Consider the following 20,795-nt stretch of genomic DNA (forward strand, 5'->3'; position numbering starts at 1 on the left):
AATCTTTTGATTTCAAATAATCAAGGATTTTTAAATCTGAAATTGTTGTTTGTGAGAGAGAAAACATTTTGAAAGACTGAAAATAGCATTAACACAACTCGCAGAACATTCCTGGCAGAAGATGCAACAGTAAAGCTTGTACGAAGATTCCTACTGTTTCTAATGAGAAAGAAACTCAACACATTTCCATGATACAACATGAGCAGAAATTACAGGTGAAATAATTATTTAAATGTTTAATGAATAAAAAAAAAAAATCTTCTTTGTTACAGAAATATTTGATCTAAATTGTGGAAGATGAATGGTTCAAAGCTGTATTACTTTCATTGAGATATTAAGAAAACCTTTTTTTCATATTCTCCATTGCCAAGCTAAGTGTGAGTAAAGGAGTGTTGTAATTGAAAATCTCTGCGGAGCTATCCAGTCAAGGTCTGGATCTTCCATCATAAAATAACAGTCACTTGTGTTTATAATAAACCTACTTTTGATCTACCTAGCACTAAATTGTTTCCAACTCAGCTTGTCTTCATAAATATGATCTAATCACATAGAAAAGTATACAGTAGTTGGAAGACTGATGTTTGACTTTTTCACACCACATATATGCTGTGAATGAAAAAGAGAAAAAGAAAAAAAAGAGAAAAAGTAAAAAAGAGATAAAAGAAAAGAGGGAAACCTCACCAAAATAATCTGTGAATTGTTCTGAAATACAATATGGTTACACAATCCCTACTTGCCAGTTGTTATGGCAACCGGAGGACAATGCTATTTGAGCAATTGTGGTAAAAAGTTGTCTAAAAATTAATCTGAATTTATAGAATTTAAAATAATCTCAGTTGCTGCGAAGAGATATAAAAAGATATGATTTTAAATTACATTATACTGTAATAAATGTTGTTCAATATCGTTCACATTTTAAAATTTTTCGATCCCTCTTCGACGGAATTATTTGCGGAAACTTTTATCCAAATGAATGAATTTAAGAAAGAAAAATTGTTTTTAATTTTTATATTCAACTAATAATACAAAACGTGTGTATTGTGCACGTAAAGTGTTATTTCTAAATATTCTTTGCTTAAAAGTTTTGACGATTCATTTTTACTTTAAAAGGTTGCATTTTTTCAATTGTGTTTTTTAAGTAAAGACCTATTTTTAAAAATACAAAATTTAAATTCAAGGGAAATAAGCTTAAAAATTTCGCTTCTTTCCGGCAATTTCCGTGAGAAATGACGTCATTGAGACATACCGGAAGCTTGTATTGAAAGCTTGTTATGCCGTTGCTGTGATACACGGAGAAGCGGTTGACAACAGTTGATTTCTGCGGTTGGCCAGATTGTCTGACCGATAGGCGAAAGACAGACGAACACTTAACAGAAATATCGTTTGGATCAACAGAGAAGAGAAATCAAGGTAGTGAAATCGATCAGTAATTTAGTGCAATAGATCTACTGACAGTGTTGTTACTGTCATAGCAACACAGGTATGAACTATCGTTGTCATCTTCATCATTTCAAGCTTGCTACTTTCTCTTGTTTTTAGTTTCCGATATTTTCCGCTACGAATGTTAAAACTTTATAGAAATATAACTATTTTTATATGCATTGATATTCGCATTAACCTTAAAATAATATAATGTTTTATATTAGCACTGGTTTGCCTGTGTACCTGGCTAGATATTCTCTCTCCTTCTCTCTCTCTCTCTCTCTCTCTCTCTCTCTCTTTGTGTGTGTATGTACGTTCTTTTTATTGGTTTTAATCGTTGAATTGTGGCCAAGCAGGATTATTGTTTGTAATTCATCCCTACCCACGTTACTCTATTGTTTAAATGCAACATAACAGATACACTTGTACAGATAAATGTAAAGGTACCCTTGTGCCACGCTACATACTAATATATCAGCACTAAAATGTATTTCACTAAGATTGAAGATATATTGGTAGTTAGTTATGATTCTCCCTAATCAGAGTTGATCTGGAGCTAAGCAAGTACATGATCATTTTCTTTGTTAAAGAAAATGGCCAAATTTCCTTCAAATAATTGTTCAAGGTCTTAAAAAATGCGGGGTGCATTGCATAATAGTCCCTGATATCCAGTGCTCAAGACAAGTACAGGATGGCGATGACCAGCGCCGGAATACCTTTGATCATCGGTCCGTACTGGGTAGTATTTGGGCTAAACATCAATAACAGTATGTTGCTGTCATCATCATCTTCATTTAAAGTCCATGTTCCATGCTGGCATGGGCTGGGCAGGTTCTGATGGGTCCAACGATTGCATTGTGTTCTTTTGTCCGCTTTGGCCTGATTTTAAATGACTGGATGCCCTACCTAAAGTTAACCACTTTGCAGCTTTTTTGGGTGGCTACTTGCACAAGTGAGGTTGTCATGCAGCTCGCAAGACTATGAACTCTGAGGGAGGGGATTGGCTTTATGCTAAGGGATGAGGGCTTAAAGTATGTCAGAGATTGGTGGGGGACAGAGCAAGTTCTTGTAGATTACTCACGTTTAGTAGAGGAGAAAGAAAATGATAAGTTGGAACTGCAAGAGATAGATAATGGAGATTAGGTGTCCATTATCTATCTCAAGGCACAAGGTAAGTAGAAGTGAGTAGAACTATTACAAGATTGTATGTGGAGCAGAACAGGGGATGGAGAGGCAGCCTGCAACTATAAAAGAAGTTGATTGTCATGCTACAGTTGACAAGAGGAGGACAAGAAAAAGACATGGCATGGTGGAGGAAAAGCAGGCGTTGTGCATGAGAGGTTGTTTGGTTCATTTGTGTGGGGGGAGAGTTCTAAAATCATTACAGGTATGGATACTATATTGTTCTGTTATTATATACCCCAACACTCACATACATACATAGACACGTTCATATACATTTTCTGTTATATATATATACATACGAGCAAAACGCCCCCCCCCCCACTCCATCAAACATTTAAACCAAATTTTCTCAAAACAACTTGTCCGACTGTCCCATAGGCCTCCCCTTTGAGAAACACTAATTTAACCTAAATTTGAGACACCAGCAAAAGAAGAAATAAAGATAGACTTTTTGTCTCTTCCAAAGATAAACGATTTCCCACGGCTTTAGTATTGCATTCTCACCTGGAATCGATTTTTGTAATTTTTTCAAGACTTATACATGCCCTACATATCAAATTTGAGTGCAATTGGATGGAGGATGCCCGAGATCCTAGAAGCCACAGACAGACAGAAGAGATTTTATATAAGAGATCATCTTCATTATTTTACGTCTGCATTTCCATACTTGGTTTGAATGGGCCTTTTGTAATACTGCATCTTACCATCTGTTGTGATCCTTTGTTGTCTCCTATATGAGGTTATGCCTTTCGAGATCAACTTTCTCCACTTGTTCTCATGTCCTTTTAGGTCCTACATAGTCCTTCCACTTAAATTCCTTATATACCAAATTGCCATCCTCCATATACATCACATGTCTGTACCAGTGCAGTTTTCTCTCTTGTCTCTTCAGCTTTCCTCTTATATCCTGTTATTACTCTCAGTTCTTTTGTGCTTTGTTGCTACTAATCAACAGCACACTTTGTACGCAAGTATCACACAATCTACACGTTACCTGCAGAAAAAAATGCTCTTGTTTCCAGTAGCAGTAGTAGCTCCCTAAATTTTTTTCCAGCTGATTCTTACTGGCATCTTTGCCCTTGGAACACTTGTTCCCAATGTTAATTTGGCTACCTATGAAACAGAGGCTATCAACTAGTTCTAAGGAACCTTCTAAGCATTTGAAAGCACTTATTTCGTGGGTGCTCTGACCACTAATTAGTCCTATGTATCAGTTTTATACAAAGTCTTTCTTCTCTGTCAGCCTGCCTATGAAACCACTGCATCCCTTGTGCACTTATAGAGGAGCCATCAGTGCTCTTCTGTTATGGCTATTTCTCTAAACCATGATAAAGAAGTTTAAGGCTAGCTATCTATGAGAGCTCCTGTAGCAGTTGACCTTGTAGATGATTGGTTGAAGAAACTCCAAATGTGGAAGTATGTCAATCAGAAAAAAAGACAGGATCCTGCAGCCATCAGGGACACAGCAGTACTGGGTATGCAAAAAAGAAGTTGGTAGAAACATCATAGTGTAAACAGTAGATGCACAAGAGGTGTTGTGAGATTACCAATAGGCTAATAGCAAAGTTAACCATCATAAAAGCATTAAACTCCCAAAAAACAGATTCTCTCAAATGCCCAGATGGTTCCCTAGAAGTATTCAATAGCTTCTTTTAACTAAGTGACCTAATTAGCAGGGGTTATGGTTATCTTGAAAGTGTAGTTGCCTGAGTAAGAACAAGTTGGAAAAAATTCTATTAGCAACAAAGGGTCTTGCCCTCAGAGTAAAAGGTAAATTGCATGATGCTTGTATGCAAAGTGTGATGTTACATTGTGGTGGGATGTGGGACTTGAATGCATATGATTTTCAAAGACTAAAAAGAAACGAAGCAAGCATGCTTCACTGGATGTGTAATGTTCTTGTGTCTGTGCAATAGAGTACAAATGAACTGACAGAAAGATGTGTATAAGAGGAGGGAAAACTGCATCAGTACAAGTATGTGACATGTATAGACGATGTGCTTAGTACTCAAAATGGATAGAACCTGTGGAAGAGGAAGAGCTAGCAAGGCATGGGATCAAGATGTTGGATCTTATAATAAAAGAGATTACAAGGGCTCATGTTAATTGGCCACATACAGTACACACACGTAAAAAGCACCAACTGATCGTGGCAGTTTGCAACCACACTCTGGCCCCTGTGCTGGTGGCATGTAAAAAGCACCTACTACACTCACAGAGTAGTTGGCATTAGGAAGGGTATCCTGCTGTAGAAACACTGCCAGATCAGACTGGAGCCTGGTGCAGCCTCCTGGCTTCCCAGACCCCAGTCGAACCATCCAACCCATGCTAGCATGGAAAACAGACGATAAACGATGATGATGACATATATATATATATATATATATATATAATATATATATATATATATATACACACACACACACACACACACACACACATGACAGGCTTCTTTCAGTTTCTGTCTACCAAAATCCACTCACAAGGCTTTTGTCAGCCCAATGCTATAGTAGAGGACACTTGCACAAGGTGCCACGGAACTATGTGGTGGTAAGCAAGCTTCTTACCACACAGCCACGCCTGCACCTAACAATTTAAGAGATGACTCAATGACATATTTTTCTAACAGTTTTTAGCAACCAATGAAATCTCAATAACTAATCATATTTTCATGTTTATGAATATTTTTGTTTAGATATTCTCTTTTGCCAGACAACTTGAATTGTTTGAATAACCACTAGTGTGAAACTCTGAGTAATGATTCAAGAAGCTTCAACTTGTAACAGAATGCAAACATGTAAATGTGTGTGTGTGTGTGTGTGTGTGTGTGTGATCGATCATTTTGATGTCCACTCTCCCACGATGGTATAGTTCAGATAACACTTATAGAGACAGTTTCTCTTTGGTAGTATGCTCTTCCTGTTATCAATCTTCACCTTTTTCCAAGTAGGATACTATTTTTCTTAGCCCTTCAGACAATGAGCCACTTAGTGGCTGGATATGTGAACAAAGTCACTATGACATAGACATTCACAATGTTTTTATGCAGTGCATGGATGTTAAGACAATGGGAGAACATAAACAGACACACACCTGCTAAAATACACACACAGAATGATTTCTACAGTTAATATCTACCAATTCCATGCACAAGGTATTGGTCAGCCACCTGAGACAATAGCAGAAGGACAGCTATCTATCTATCTATCTATCTATCTATCTATCTATCTATCTATCTATCTATCTATCTATCTATCTATCTATCTATCTATCTATCTATATATATATATATATATATATATATATATATATATATATATATATATATATGCATGTGTGTGTATGTGTTTATGTATAGATGTTTATATGTTTGGTTTACTTGTGAAAACATTAAAGTATGCAATGCACACTTGTGTTGTATATTGCTATGCTGTATATGTATATCTTATGTACAAATTACATACATACAATGACACACACACACACATATTTATGCTATATCCTGTTTCAGATTCACACACACACACACACACACACACACATATATATACGTAAGTTGATCAATAAGTATCCGGACTGTTGCCATTGTAACGAAGCTAAAGCATGCAGAGTGAAGCTGCTTAGCATAAATTGACCTTGAACTCTGTTGTGCGTGTGTTCTAAGTTTTATCATTCTAGCCCACTTTCGCCGTTTACAGCAGTGCTTGGAAGTAATGTGTGTATCGTGTGATTGTTGCATTGACCATGACAGAAAAAGTTGAGCAGAGAATCTGCATTAAATTTTGCCAAAAGATTGGCAATACCTGCTCAGAAGCTTATGCAAAGTTTTCAAAAAAGTTTTCATCATTCTTGACTCAATCAAGGAGATCTTGTGCAACTGAAACCTCAGTGTCTTTTTGGTCAGCTGAAAGTAGTCTTGGCACAAGCTTGGCAGACCTGTGTCTCATACCCAAATCTTCAGTAATAATGGACTGAACTGAACTGTAACTAATCTGCACAACTCTCTGATAACTCACAGATGGTGGTTTAACAGCTCACCCTCACAGCTGCACACACATCTGTGATGCTTTTCTTAGTTCTACTGGTTGCAGGTCTCCCAGAACGTTCGTCAATATAGACATTTTTTCTGCCATCTTGGAAACATCTGAACCACTCATACACTTGTGTGCAGCTCATACACTCCTCTCCATACACTTTCTGCAACTTTGCATAGATCTCTGAGCAGGTATCACCATGACAACTTCCCCTGTCATGGTCAATGTGATGATCACATGCTACACATCTTCCTTCCAAGCACTGCTGTAACGAGCGGAGGTGAGGTAGAACATTAAAACTTAGTGTGCATGTACAGCAGAGTTCAAGGTCAATCTTTGCCTAGCAGCTTCACTCTGTGTGCTTTAACTATGGCAATAGTCCGGATACTTATTGGTCAGACCTTATATATAATAACAATAATACTAGGATGGAATTTATAAATATTTAATACATCGCTACATGTTTCCACAGATCAAATCATTTTGACATCAAAGTTGGTGCCCTGAATAACACAGAAATGTATATATAAGTTGGCATATATCATCATCATCATCATCGTTTAATGTCTGCTTTCCTTGCTGGCATGGTTTGGATGATTTGACTGAGGACTGGCGAACCAGATGGCTGCACCAGGCTCCAATCTGATCTAGCAGAGTTTCTACAGCTGGATGCCCTTCCTAATGCCAATCACTCAAAGATTGTAGTGGGTGCTTTTACGTTCCACCGGCATGAGGTCCAGTCAGGCAGTACTGGCAACGGCCACGCTCAAATGGTGTTTTTTACGTGCCACCTGCACAGGAGCCAGTCCAGCAGCACTGGCAACGGCCTCACTCGGATATCTTTTCACGTGCCAGTAAGGTGACACTGGTAATGATCACGCTCGAATGGTGCTTTATATGTACAACCAGCACGGAAGCCAGTCAGCTGCTCTCGCAATGATCATGCTCAGATGGTGCTCTTAGCACTCCACTAGCACGGATGCCAGTCTTTGATTTTGATTTTGATTTCACTTGCCCCAATAGGTCTTCGCAAGTAGATTTTAGTGCCCAATGAAGGAAAGGTATGCATAAGTGGGCTGGTTACACCCCTGGCATAGGCCATGGGTTATGGTCTTACTTGGCTTGCCATGTCTTCTCAAGCACAGCATATTTCCAAAGGTCTTGGTCACTAGTCATTGCCTTGTTGAGGCCTAATGTTCATAGGTCGTGCTTCACCACCTCATCCTAGGTCTTCCTGGGTCTACCTCTTCCACAGGTTCCCTCAACTGCTAGGGTGTGGCACTTTTTGACACAGCTGTCCTCATCCGTTCTTGCCACATGACCATACCAGTGCAGTCACCTCTCTTGCACACCACATCTGATGCTTCTTAGGTCTAACTTTTCTCTCAAGGTACTTACACTCTGTCGAGTATGCATACTGACATTACAAATCCAGCGGAGCATACTGGCTTCATTCCTTGCAAGCTTATTCATGTCCTCAGCAGTCATGGCCCATGTTTCACTGCCATGTAGCATGGCTGTTCATACACATGCATCATACAGTCTACCTTTTACTTTTTACTCTGAGCGAGACACCCTTTGTCACCAGCAGATATATATATATATATATATATATATATATATATATATGTATGTATATATAATCAAAATAAGCAACAGGATATCAAGAAGTGATGCAGTATGACTGTTTCAAGCAGCTCCATTTAATTGAACAATACAATCATTACATCGATTTAAATGCAGCGCTATCATCAGTTGCACAAATAAATAGGATTTTAATCAGTTGGACACATTAATATATTTTTTCTCAAATACTTTAACAGAGCAAGGAGATGCTCTGTTAAAGTATTTGAGAAAAATTATGGAGCCACTTGAAAAATAAATGGAGCCGCTTGAAACAGTCGTACTGCATCACTTCTTGATATCCTGTTGCTTATTTTGATTTTATTTACCTTACTTCGAGGTGAGCGGATAATAGGTCTCCTCAAGCATGGCATGACACCCTACGATCCAAGATACTTTTGAGTGGGCTGGTTATGCGACACTGGTGTAGGTTACAGCTGTGAACTCACTTTATTTGCCGGATCTTCTCAGTCATAGCATATCTCCAGAGGTCTCGGTCTTTTGTCATTGCCTCTGTGAGGCCCAACGTTTGAAGGTCACGCTTGAACTTTCAACCTTGAACTTGTTCGCATAAACTGTCCCGTTTGTTGTATTTTTATTTTCTCTTATATTCTGGTCCCTCAACCCTTTTATCAACCCTATTATCTCCCCTTATTTCGCTCTCGCGTCTCATGTTTGATCTTTGACCTCTGGCCGAAATCAGATCGCCATGTTGATTCGTTAGCTACTGCACGCATTTTTTTTCTCTCCTTCTTTCTGTGTTTTTCTCTCTCTGTGTATCTTTCTGTTGAAGAGCGTAGGCTCGAAACGTTAAAGACTTGTTTTATTTATATTTCCTGAGCACCATACTAATACAATTGTTCGTTGTTTTCCACCTGCCTTCGTCTTTTGTTTATTTTCATAAGCTTCCCGTTATATATTATGCGCTCACGTGGTCTCACTTTCATCCTATATTCTACCAATACCACTATCAACACTTACCTCTACCTTGGATTTTCTTTACCTCTTGGATACTTACCATTGGCTGCACCTCTCTTTCGCGGATCAAAGTGACTTTGCATTGATGTGAAATCCTTAAAAAATATACCACGACGTCTACACATTTCTCACCTTGAACTTTCAACCTTGAACTTGTTCGCATAAACTGTCCCGTTTGTTGTATTTTTATTTTCTCTTATATTCTGGTCCCTCAACCCTTTTATCAACCCTATTATCTCCCCTTATTTCGCTCTCGCGTCTCATGTTTGATCTTTGACCTCTGGCCGAAATCAGATCGCCATGTTGATTCGTTAGCTACTGCACGCATTTTTTTTCTCTCCTTCTTTCTGTGTTTTTCTCTCTCTGTGTATCTTTCTGTTGAAGAGCGTAGGCTCGAAACGTTAAAGATTTGTTTTATTTATATTTCCTGAGCGCCATACTAATACAATTGTTCGTTTGTTTTCCACCTGCCTTCGTCTTTTGTTTATTTTCATAAAGCTTCCCGTTATATATATATATACAAGGGTAGGTCAAGAATTATATGCACTCCTGTTTCTGTAATTTATTAAAACAGTGTTTTTCAATGCACTTCTTCCAGTGGTCTACAAGCTTGCTTATTCCATCAGAGAAAAAAAGTTTTAGCTGGTTGTGCAGCCATTTATGCACCATTTCCTGCACCTCTTCATCCATAGCAGATCAACAGCCTCTTAAAGGACGTTTGAGTGATTTAAAGAGGTGATAGTTGGAAAGGACGAGATTTGTATTGTCATGCAACAATTTTCTTCTTATCCCATCTCAGAATAAAGACTGGTGGTTGGCATGTCTTTTTGTAAAATCACTTTCACATTGTCCAGTATATTTTTTTCTTTACAGTTTTGTTATTTGGTAGAACTGAGGTGGCTGTAACTTCATATATAAATAAAACTGAGGAAACCATGCATGCCTAGTTGAGTGGGCACATATCTGGGTTTCTGCAGTTATATCTTAGGATGGGTACCTGGTGTGATTTACATGTAATAATGTTCTTCATGTTGAGGTAGCAGCTGCAAGAAACTTCTGCAGAATGTCTATTAAAAATATTCTTATACTATGGATATCTGGGAAATGCTTTTCTATCAAGGCTAGGAATTTTCTAACTATGTTTTGTCTTAACATTCAAGGAAAAAAAAAGAGGCTGGGGTTACAGAAGGTGGAGAAGAAACCATATAGTTTTTCTTAGGTCTATTATTAGGCTTCATTCTTTTTATGGTAGGAGTATTAAGCATCTTCTCTTTGAAGCCACTTTTGGGGCTACTGTATTGAATATTTCCTTAGAGGAGGGGCAGAGATTAGATATCTTATCACTAATATTGACTGTAAGATTTTTAAAGACACTAGTGGGTGCAACAAGACTGTTTATGTATATATGTGTGTGGTGTAGTGCGTTGTGTGGTGTGTTGTGGTGTGAGTGTGTGGTGTGGTGTGTTGTGGTGTGTGTGGTGTGGCATGGGTGTGGTGTGGTGGTGTGTGTGTGTGTGTGTGTGTGATTATATATAATATATATATGTGTGTATATATATATATTTATATATATGTATTATGGAGATGTATTGCATACCAAGTGACCTGATCTAAGATCCTGTGCTGGAAAGAAAACAATTGCAGTGTGGAAGATGTTTATAAGCCATTTAAGAAACACACAAAATCCTTTAGATTCACTTCAGCATTTAATTTTAATTTGTCAAAATATTTTCATCGCTTTGAAACCACGAACTGTTCACTGACAAAATTCCATGCTGTCAGTGAACAGGTCGTGGTCTCAAAGTGACGAAAATATTTTGACAAATAAATTTAAATGTTGAAGTGAATCTAAAAGATTTTGTGTGTTTCTTAAATGGCTTATAAACACCTTCCATGCTGCAATTATATATATATATATATATATATTTATAAACATCTTCCACGCTGCAATTATATATATATATATATATATATATATATATATAAGAAAAGAGATGAGAAAGGAGCAAACAATTATCTTATGAACTTCATTAGGTTACAGCTGTTTCCACTATAACATGTGGCAAACACCATAGTTGAGTGCTTGAATAACACATTACAGTTTCATCAGAATCTCTGTAGAAACATTGCCAGATCAGACTGGGCCTGGTGCAGCCTCCTGGCTTCCCAGACCCCAGTCGAACCATTCAACCCATACTAGCATGGAAAGCGGACGTTAAACGATGATGATGATATATATATATATATATTTTGCTTAGGCATTGCAATATATGCTAATAACCTGGTGTAGAACTCAATATACTCAATATATATAATATATATATATATATATATATATATATATATATTATAAATAGATATATAAACAATATAATGTTTGATAAACATATATTTAGTTTTCTGAAGGCAGACACCCATGGTTAAACCACAGGGATTTTAGCAACTTTGAATAAAAATTGAACCGACTTTCATCTTTCCTGCCAGCTTCCACAGTGAGACCAAATACGTATTCATTAAACTTATGGATAAGAGACTCTCTATGCATATTTTTCCATAACTCATGCTGCATTGGTACTGTAGTTATTTATATAAGTATATGGTTATGTATTTATGTCTGTAACTGTAGTTATATGTCTATGCATCTTTATGGGTCTATGTATGTAGTTCTGTGCCGATGCATGTAGATATTTAAGTATACTTGTCTATTACCTGAATGCCATCACCTGTATGTATATGTCTGTACACGAATACAAGTGTGTTTACCTAACCTTATTTGTGTTGCTATGTATGTGTGTGTGTGTATATGTGTGTGTGTGATGTGTGTGTGTGTTGTTAGTGTGAGAAGTTAGTTTCAAACTTGTTCTGTGTGCCTGTTTCTGTTTTTATGAAGAGGTAAATATGAAGGAGAGAGAGAAAGAGAGAGAGAGAGAGATGATGCAACTACATATATATGCATACATACACACACATGCATACATGCACATACATAAATTCACACATACACACACATACATATATATATATATATATATATATATATATATATATATATATTATATATATATATACATATCGACACACACATGCGTCCAACCCATGCCAGCATGGAAAATGTACATTAAACGATGATGATGATGATGAGGATGCAGACACACACACACACATACATACATCATGCATACTTACATACATACATACATACATACAGTTTATTGATGCTGATGTTTGCAGTAAACCTGCCATTGAGGTGTAATCAATACTGCTCCCTCTCTTTCCCTCTCTCTCCCTCTCTCTACCATCATACCATTAACACAATTAACACACCTGTAGTCTGCTGGAATGCATTACTACAACTGAGCAACTCTGGCTATATTTAGGGATCTTCACTGCAACATTACACAGAATGGTGTGAGTGTGAGAAACTCTGCATCTGTGTGCTTGTTTATGTGTGTGTGTGTGTGCACGCGCATGATTCTATGTGTGTATATATATGCTATGTATGTGTAGATAGTACTTAAGTATGAAAGTAGCGATCTGGTCATTCCAGGAAGGAATAAGTATGTTGGAGAGATGTGATATGCTTTGGTAGTATGGCTTGTCTGATGTTGTTGGTATTTTTACTTAGCTGAAGATTAATCCCAGTTGAACAGACCTATGATCAAAAGCATTCCAGCCATACCCATCTTGTAAATTTAGTATGTAGGCCTATAATATTGTATCTATCCTTTTCTTATTTAAGACGGCAAGAGTGTGAATTGAGCAGGATTTTGGTTGCTATGCCTAACAGATCAAAGAACTATATAGAAGTTTTCTATCTGTCATATGACTCACAGTAGTGACAGTTGCCTTTATGATGTAGAGTATTTGTATAGATTATCTTATGATGTATATTAGTAGTAAGGACAGTTTTATGATGTACACTGAGTCATCATATACAAAGGTGTTAAGAATTGTTTTATGTTATACTGATGTAGTAAAGGCTGGTATATAATGTGCAATAGCAGCAGCAGCAGTTGTGGTGGTGGTGGCGGCTGTAGTAGTAGTAGTAGTTATAAGGGTAGTTTTTGAAATATAGGCCTTCACTCTCTACCTTAATGTGTGGCACAAAAGGAAGCCTTAATAGTGTTAGTGTGGTGGTGAGAGAGGGCAACAGCTGTGTACTTTCTAGTCTTCCTATCAGCTGTGTCAGTCTGCTAGTGTGTAGAGGAGGAGAAGGTTATTCATATCTTTTCCTGTTATTAATAAATGACAGGTGCAGGTAATTTATTAAGGCATTTGCATAAGAGAAGGAGAGAGAAAACGTGTGTATGCGTCTGTGTGTTTTCAAATAGAAAGTGTCTGTATAAGCTAGAAAACCTGTTTGTTGATGAACAAGCTTGAAATTTTAGAGATAGCAAACATGCTGCAAGAGTAGAAATTTTTCTATTTTAACCCATGGTGGTTGTGATGGTGAGGATAATTGTAGAAGCAGTGGTAGATGGCAGTTGTAGGGAAAGTGATGGCAGTGACAGCTATAATATATATAAGTATGCTCTCAAATGGCTATGTAAAATGATCCTTGACACTGCAAAGTTTTTCTTCCTGATTGTGCATAGTGGTTCTAAAATGAGAGTCAGTCCTTTATGGCCATACCTGAGAGGCTCTTGCTTTGTGGACTCACTAGTGCTGGGGGATCATGTAAAAAGCACCCATGCTGGTGCCACATAAAAATCACCTATGCTGGTGTCAGACAGAAAAGCGCCTGTGCCACCTGGCTGGTGCCATGTAAAAAAACACCTTGTACACTCTGTAAAATGTTTGGTGTTAGGAATGGCATCCAACTGTAGAAACCTTGTCAAAACAGACAATTAGAGCCTGATGCAGCTCTCCAACTGACCAGCTCCTGTGAAACTGTCCAACTCACACCAGCATGGAAACCAGAGATGATGATGATGATGACGATGAGTCTGTGCAATCTCAGCCCACTCTTTAGACTTGGAGGTCTGTCTCAGTGGGCTAACATGGCTGTGATGATCAGTTTTACATTGGAATGGGCTTCACTTTAGTGAATTGGCATACAGAGTCGGGGATCTCCATCTACCCTGGAGTTGCTTGAAAGGTGTTAAAGAGGACAGTGAACCACCAGAGAGATCCCACTCTTTGATTTGCTGTTGAGGTTGACTCCCTTAGCTTTTTCCTTTCCCAAGGGCAGTGAGGGTTTGTGCTTGGAGTTTCTTCCATAACATACTAATTAAAACCATAGCTGGGACCATATGCGACTATGGCCAATTACATTACATATACATCAATATATATATATATATATGTGTGTGTGACCCTTCTGTCCGGCATTCACCATGATAGATCACTAGCCACTACACATTCTTTATTTTCTCTCCTTATTTCTTTCTGTGGAAGAGCGTAGACTTGAAACGTTAAAGACTTTTTCACTTCCCGAGCGTTATACTAATACATCTGTTTGTTGTCTACACCACCTTTCTTCGTCTTTTGTTTTTTTGTGAATTCCGCCCCCCACTATATATATATATATATATATATATATACACACACACACACTCATAGAAAGGCAGATTGTACAATGCTTGAGCTTCATCAGTAGCAAGGGTCCACTGGCATTGTATGCTAAGCAAAAATCGGTTGCTGGCTAATATAGTTAATCAGTGATTGAAATGTCACTGATGTTGCATTTAGCTGACAGGCTGAATAAAATTCTTTTAGCAGCATCTATAAGAGATGCTTTCTCAAAATGAATTACACAATTTGGAAGGCTTTCAACAGTATATATATTTTAAGTGTGATATTTAGATTGCTAGTGTGGTATCTTTTCAGTTGCTGTCGCAGTAGTTAGTTTTCTAAATCTTGTTTCAATTGTTTTCAGATTTGGTGTACTGATGTAGTTTTGTGTGCTAATTATGGAAATGGAATTCATTTTTGCCATAAATTGATAAATAAAAAGTTAATAGCTTTTAAAGTTTGAAAATTCTGGGTAATTTTAGCCAATCGAAATCCATGGACATATTAGTGCCTGTTTCCATAACAAGCCAGTGTATAGTTTGCTTAAGCTACAGACATAAATACAACCTGAACAATAGGTATTTGAAAGAGTGTGTCGCAAGACCAGACATGATTTTCTTTATGCAGTGCCATGTCAGAATCACAACATGCTAGAGGAATGCAGACACCAGTCAATTCTTCATGGAACCTTAATTTTAAGTGACTTGTGGAGGGCCTACTTTCACAATCTTGAAATTGATGATTATGATTTTCAGCATATAACAGTGAACTATTGAAATTTAAAATTTCAGTAACTGACAGCAACAGAAAAGATCCCTAATTTGAAGTAATACTGCTTCCATTGCTAATAACAAATATTAATTAAATTTAAAATTTCATCAAATTTTTTTTATAACCAACTAATTTATTTTTTAGTGTCATTAAATTAAATTACTCACTAATTTATGTTTTACTATTACTATATTTTACTATACTATTTCTTTAATATACAACTGTACCACCTTTATATGGTGGTATCACTGTGTAGTACTATACTATTCCTGTTCTATACTATTACAGTATAATACTGTACTGTCACTATATAGTACTGTGCTATCACTGTATAGTACTGTACTATTATTGTATATTACTGTAGTATCACTATACGGTACTGTACTGTATAGTACTGTACTACCACTATATAGTACTGCACTGTCATCATATAGTACTGTACTATCACTATATAGTACTGCATTATCATGGTACAGAATGAATGGTGGATGTCAATTATTTTAATATTCTTAACACAGTATATTGCATTTTGTTGCTCGACTGGCATTTGTTATTTTCATTCATTATTTTAATGAAATCACCAAGTAAATGGTATCATCACCTGATGGTATCACAAGGTAATGATATTACCAATTAAATGGTATCACCAGATAAACAGTATCACCATCTGATAGTATCCCCACATATCTTTTACTTCATCACTTGTGATGTTTCCATGTTTCACAGCAGTTACTTATTTAGAGGTAAACTAACATATACCTACATTCACTTAGATATTGACATTGATGATGATGATGACAGCAGTGACAATATTAGTATGTATGTGTGTCACTATCTTGTTAAATGTTTATTCCACCTCCCTACACATTAGATATATGAAGGAATTTAGAGTGACTTATCTTGTCAGTTGGTTTATCTTTACCCTAAAATAGCTTCTGGAACTGGATGGATGTGATAAAATCTTTTAAATTCTTAAATATGAGTCATGTATACAGATATATATCTTACTTTTTTCAGACAGTATTGTGTGATATGCAGGAAATTTGGCTGCTATTTCTAGCCTGTCAAGCAGCAACATAAGGGTTTTCTTCATTAGCCAGCAAAATCAGAGGTGAATCTGTGATATAATTTATCAGTTCCATAATAGTTCAAAGACTGAAATAGGTACTGGAGTCAATATGATGACCTAAATCATTGAAGCTGTGCCCCAGCATGGCCATAGCCCAGTGATACAAACCTGTAAAAGAATAGACACATAAAAGAATATATAAATAGTAGATGGAGGAGGAGAACCAGGCAATGGCTTTGGAGAAGGGATGTATTAAGTAGGGTAAAATGGAAGAGACTGTCAAAGGGGGTCTGCAAGGCTTAGCAGAAAACATGGTCTTTAAGCATTTGGTGTTGTTATTGTTGTTGTTAAATATTGTATCTTATCCAATTTCATTTTATTTCTTTTATTACAGATTGTTTCACTGGAGAAAGTAGCAGACCTTACATCACAGAACACAGAAAGAGCTGATGTCATTCGATAATCACAACAGTAGTAACAGCTGATGTTACAACACAGTCACAGTTGATGTTACAACACAGTGAATGTTCATATTACACCACAATTACAACTGATGTTACACATTTGTCACAACTGATGTTATACCACAGTAACAATTGATATTATATCATGGTAACAGCTGACGTTACAACACAGTAACTGTCAATGTTACATTCCATGACAGCTGATTTTATGACGAGAGCTATGAACAATAAGAAATAAGATATAGAAGCAGAAATATGAAAGTGAATAAGTTAGTGGAAGGTAAGGTTGGTGGTGACAGCAGTGATAATGTTAAGGTAGCTGTTCGTTGTCGGCCACTCAATGAAAAAGAAATTTCTTCAGAATGTAAGAAGACAGTTTTTGTCGATTCTGTAAGAGGAACAGTCTCAGTAGAAAACCCTACCCCTGGCCATGGTGAACCTATGAAAGTTTATACATTTGATACTGTATTTGGACATGATTGCAAACAGGTTGATGTTTATAATGAGGTTGCTCGCCCTATTATTGATTCAGTTCTTGCTGGTTACAATGGAACAATTTTTGCATACGGCCAGACTGGAACAGGCAAAACATTCACAATGGAGGGCCTCAGGGTAGTGGCAGAAAAGCGGGGTATTATTCCTAATTCATTTGCTCATATATTTGGTGCCATTGCTAAAGCTGAGGGTGAAACTCAGTTCTTGGTAAGAGTATCTTATCTAGAGATTTATAATGAAGAAGTACGTGATTTGCTTGGTAAGGACCAAATGCAACGGCTTGAGGTTAAAGAGAGGCCTGACATTGGTGTTTACGTGAAGGACCTTTCTGCTTTTGTTGTAAATAATGCCGATGATATGGATCGAATCATGACGCTAGGGAACAAAAATCGGGTTGTGGGTGCTACTAATATGAATGCTCACAGTTCACGATCACATGCTATCTTCTCCTTGACCATTGAATGTAGTGAGAAAGGTATTGATGGAAAACAACATGTCCGAATGGGGAAACTTCATCTTGTTGACTTAGCAGGCTCTGAACGTCAAGCAAAAACAGGTGCCACCGGTCAACGACTTAAAGAAGCTACAAAAATTAATTTATCTCTTTCTACCCTTGGCAATGTGATCTCTGCCTTAGTTGATGGGAAAAGTAGCCATATTCCTTACAGAAATTCCAAACTGACACGTTTGTTGCAAGATTCCCTTGGAGGTAACTCAAAAACAGTAATGATTGCCAATATTGGTCCAGCAGATTATAACTATGATGAGACCATTAGCACTCTGAGGTATGCCAACAGAGCAAAATGTATAAAGAACAAAGCTAAGGTTAATGAAGATCCAAAAGATGCTTTACTTCGGCAATTTCAGGAAGAAATTAAAGAACTAAAACGGCAACTTGAAGAAGGTGAGTTTAATAATGATAATGATGGGTCTGATGGAAATGAAGAAATTATTGAGAAAGATGGGAAAAGCAGCAATAAAAAAGTGAAAAAAACACATAAAATTTCTAAAGAAAAAATGGCAGAAATTCAGTCTAAGATTGAAGATGATCGCAAAATACTGGAAGAAAAGAAAGATTTAGCTGAAGAGGAGAGAAAGAAAATAAAATATAATCTTGATGAGAAAGAGTCTGAGATGAAGAAGTATTTAGAAGAACAACACCAATTGGCACAAAAGTTAGCTGTGATAGAGAAGAAAATTATTGTTGGTGGTGAGAATCTTTTAGAAAAGGCTGAAGAACAAGAAAGACTATTGGAAGAAAGTGCCTGTGAGTTAGAAGAGAGGAAGAAGAGAGAAGAAGAACTACGGAAAGCTTTAGAAGAAAAAGAACAAGAAAGACTGGATATAGAAGAAAAATATTCAACTTTGCAGGAAGAAGTTATTGGTAAAACCAAAAAACTCAAGAAATGCTGGTCTATGTACACACAAGCTAAGATTGAAATTGCTGATGTACAAAAAGACCACCAGAGAGAAATGGAAGGTCTGCTTGAAAATGTTCGCCAGCTCAGCCGAGAATTGAAGCTTCAAATGCTGATTATTGACAATTTCATTCCTATGGAATTCCAGAAAATGTTGGAGCACTATGTTCACTGGAATGACGATATTGGGGAATGGCAGCTAAAATGTGTTGCATACACAGGGAACAATATGCGCAAACACTCACCGCATACTGAAAGTCTATCAGCTAGCTTTAATGAATCTGACATCTCTGGAGTCTATCTTGCCTACACAAAAGAAGGAGCTACTCAGAGTATGAGAGTAAACTCTGCTAAAGGTAATAAATTAGGACGACCAAAAACTGCTTCAAGATTAAAGTCAGCAAGGAAAAAGAAGAAAGAATTGGATGTTGAGACAATATTGCAGTGACTATTCATTGCAGCTGTAGCTCTGTTTACTTTTAAGTTGTTCATATATATGGACTATGTCATGGATTTCCTTTTTCCTGATATATATTGTGAAAATTATTAATCAATTTTATTTTCAATTTTTTTTTTTTTACTCTTTCTCAGTAATTACTTTTGTTAGCTTTAAAAAACAAACACAAACATTGTCTTTAATAACTTCAATTAAAAACAATTAAGTGTCATCAAATTATTTTTGATTTTAGAGTCCTGGCTTATGCTTTTGATGCAGCTTTGGCATTTGGTCAGTTGTTGCAAAAAGGTTTTGTCTGACAATAATTTTGTAGGATTCTCTGAAAATTAGAAAGTAAGGATAATAATTTCATTGATAGGCCACCAACATTTCATGAGCAGTGTTAGATAAGGTATAGGCTTTTTACAAATGGTTCAAAGTCTTACAACTTCTACCTCACAGAGGAACTCCTTACCATCCATCATTCTACCCTAGTCTTAAACAGAAAGAACTAATTCCCATTTGCCGACATATGTCCAAATTTCAAAGAGGATACCCTTGATGTATGGCAGACATCAGTTGATGATGTACACTGCTTAGTATCATCCCATTGTAGAATCGTCTTGTTAATTTCCAACCCACTGGCATGTATGAACATTATGAAACTGCTGTTTCGGAGTATATAATCTCTGGCTCACTCTCTCTCTCTCTCTCTCTCACACACACACACTCACACACATACATGCACAAAATACTATTTATTGTAGGCACATTTACCTGCAGGCACACACACACACACACACACACACACACAGATGTACGTGTTGCATAAAAAAAGTATACAACTACCCTTCTACTCATGTCCTCGTAGCCTGTTCCTTGATGATGTGAGTCTGGTTAATATATCAGCTAGACCCGTGAAACAGATGATCCTTCTGTAGGAACTCTGATATATATGTATGCATATATGTGTATATATGTGTATGTGTATACACACCCACACACACACACACATGCACAACAGGACCCCTCCAGCTTCCATCTATCAAATCCACTCACAAGGTTTTGGGCAACCCAGGGCTACAGTAGAAAACACTAAAGGTACCACATAGTAAGACTGAACCTGGAAGCAGGTGATTGGAAAACAAGCTTATCAACCACACAGTCACAAATACATACATGTATGTGTGTGTGTGTGTGTGTGTGTGTGAGTGTGTTTATACACAAAAGCATACACAGAATTTCACTGAGACGCAGACATAAAGCTTAGGCTGTTAGTTGTTTACTTCTATTATATATGTCAGTTTCTATGTCTCTAGTTAATAATCTGAATTGAACCTATCACTGATTTCTGTTATCATTGCCATTAATCCCTGCATGAATACA

General features: G+C 37.0%; 1 protein-coding gene across 2 annotated transcripts; it reads left to right on the top strand.

The window, feature by feature from the left end:
- The first annotated feature begins 1,237 nt into the window (after positions 1-1,237).
- On the top strand, positions 1,238-20,478 carry LOC115216441 (kinesin-like protein KIF3A). Of its 2 annotated transcripts, none has more exons than XM_036506795.1 (2): positions 1,238-1,480; positions 16,991-20,478. In XM_036506795.1, the coding sequence occupies exon 2, from the start codon at positions 17,316-17,318 to the stop codon at positions 19,419-19,421; it is 2,106 nt and encodes a 701-aa protein (XP_036362688.1). In that variant the 5' UTR covers positions 1,238-1,480; positions 16,991-17,315; the 3' UTR covers positions 19,422-20,478. The 2 variants fall into 2 exon arrangements, with proteins under 2 accessions (XP_036362688.1, XP_036362689.1); XM_036506796.1 differs by having other exon boundaries at positions 1,238-1,410.
- The last annotated feature ends 317 nt before the right edge of the window (positions 20,479-20,795 follow it).

Source organism: Octopus sinensis, linkage group LG10 (genome assembly GCF_006345805.1).
Source record: "Octopus sinensis linkage group LG10, ASM634580v1, whole genome shotgun sequence".
NCBI lineage: Eukaryota > Metazoa > Mollusca > Cephalopoda > Octopoda > Octopodidae > Octopus > Octopus sinensis.

Bases quoted from the DNA above. Each gene is read 5' to 3' on its own strand.
- LOC115216441 (XM_036506795.1), top strand. From the start codon at position 17,316: ATGAAAGTGAATAAGTTAGTGGAAGGTAAGGTTGGTGGTGACAGCAGT.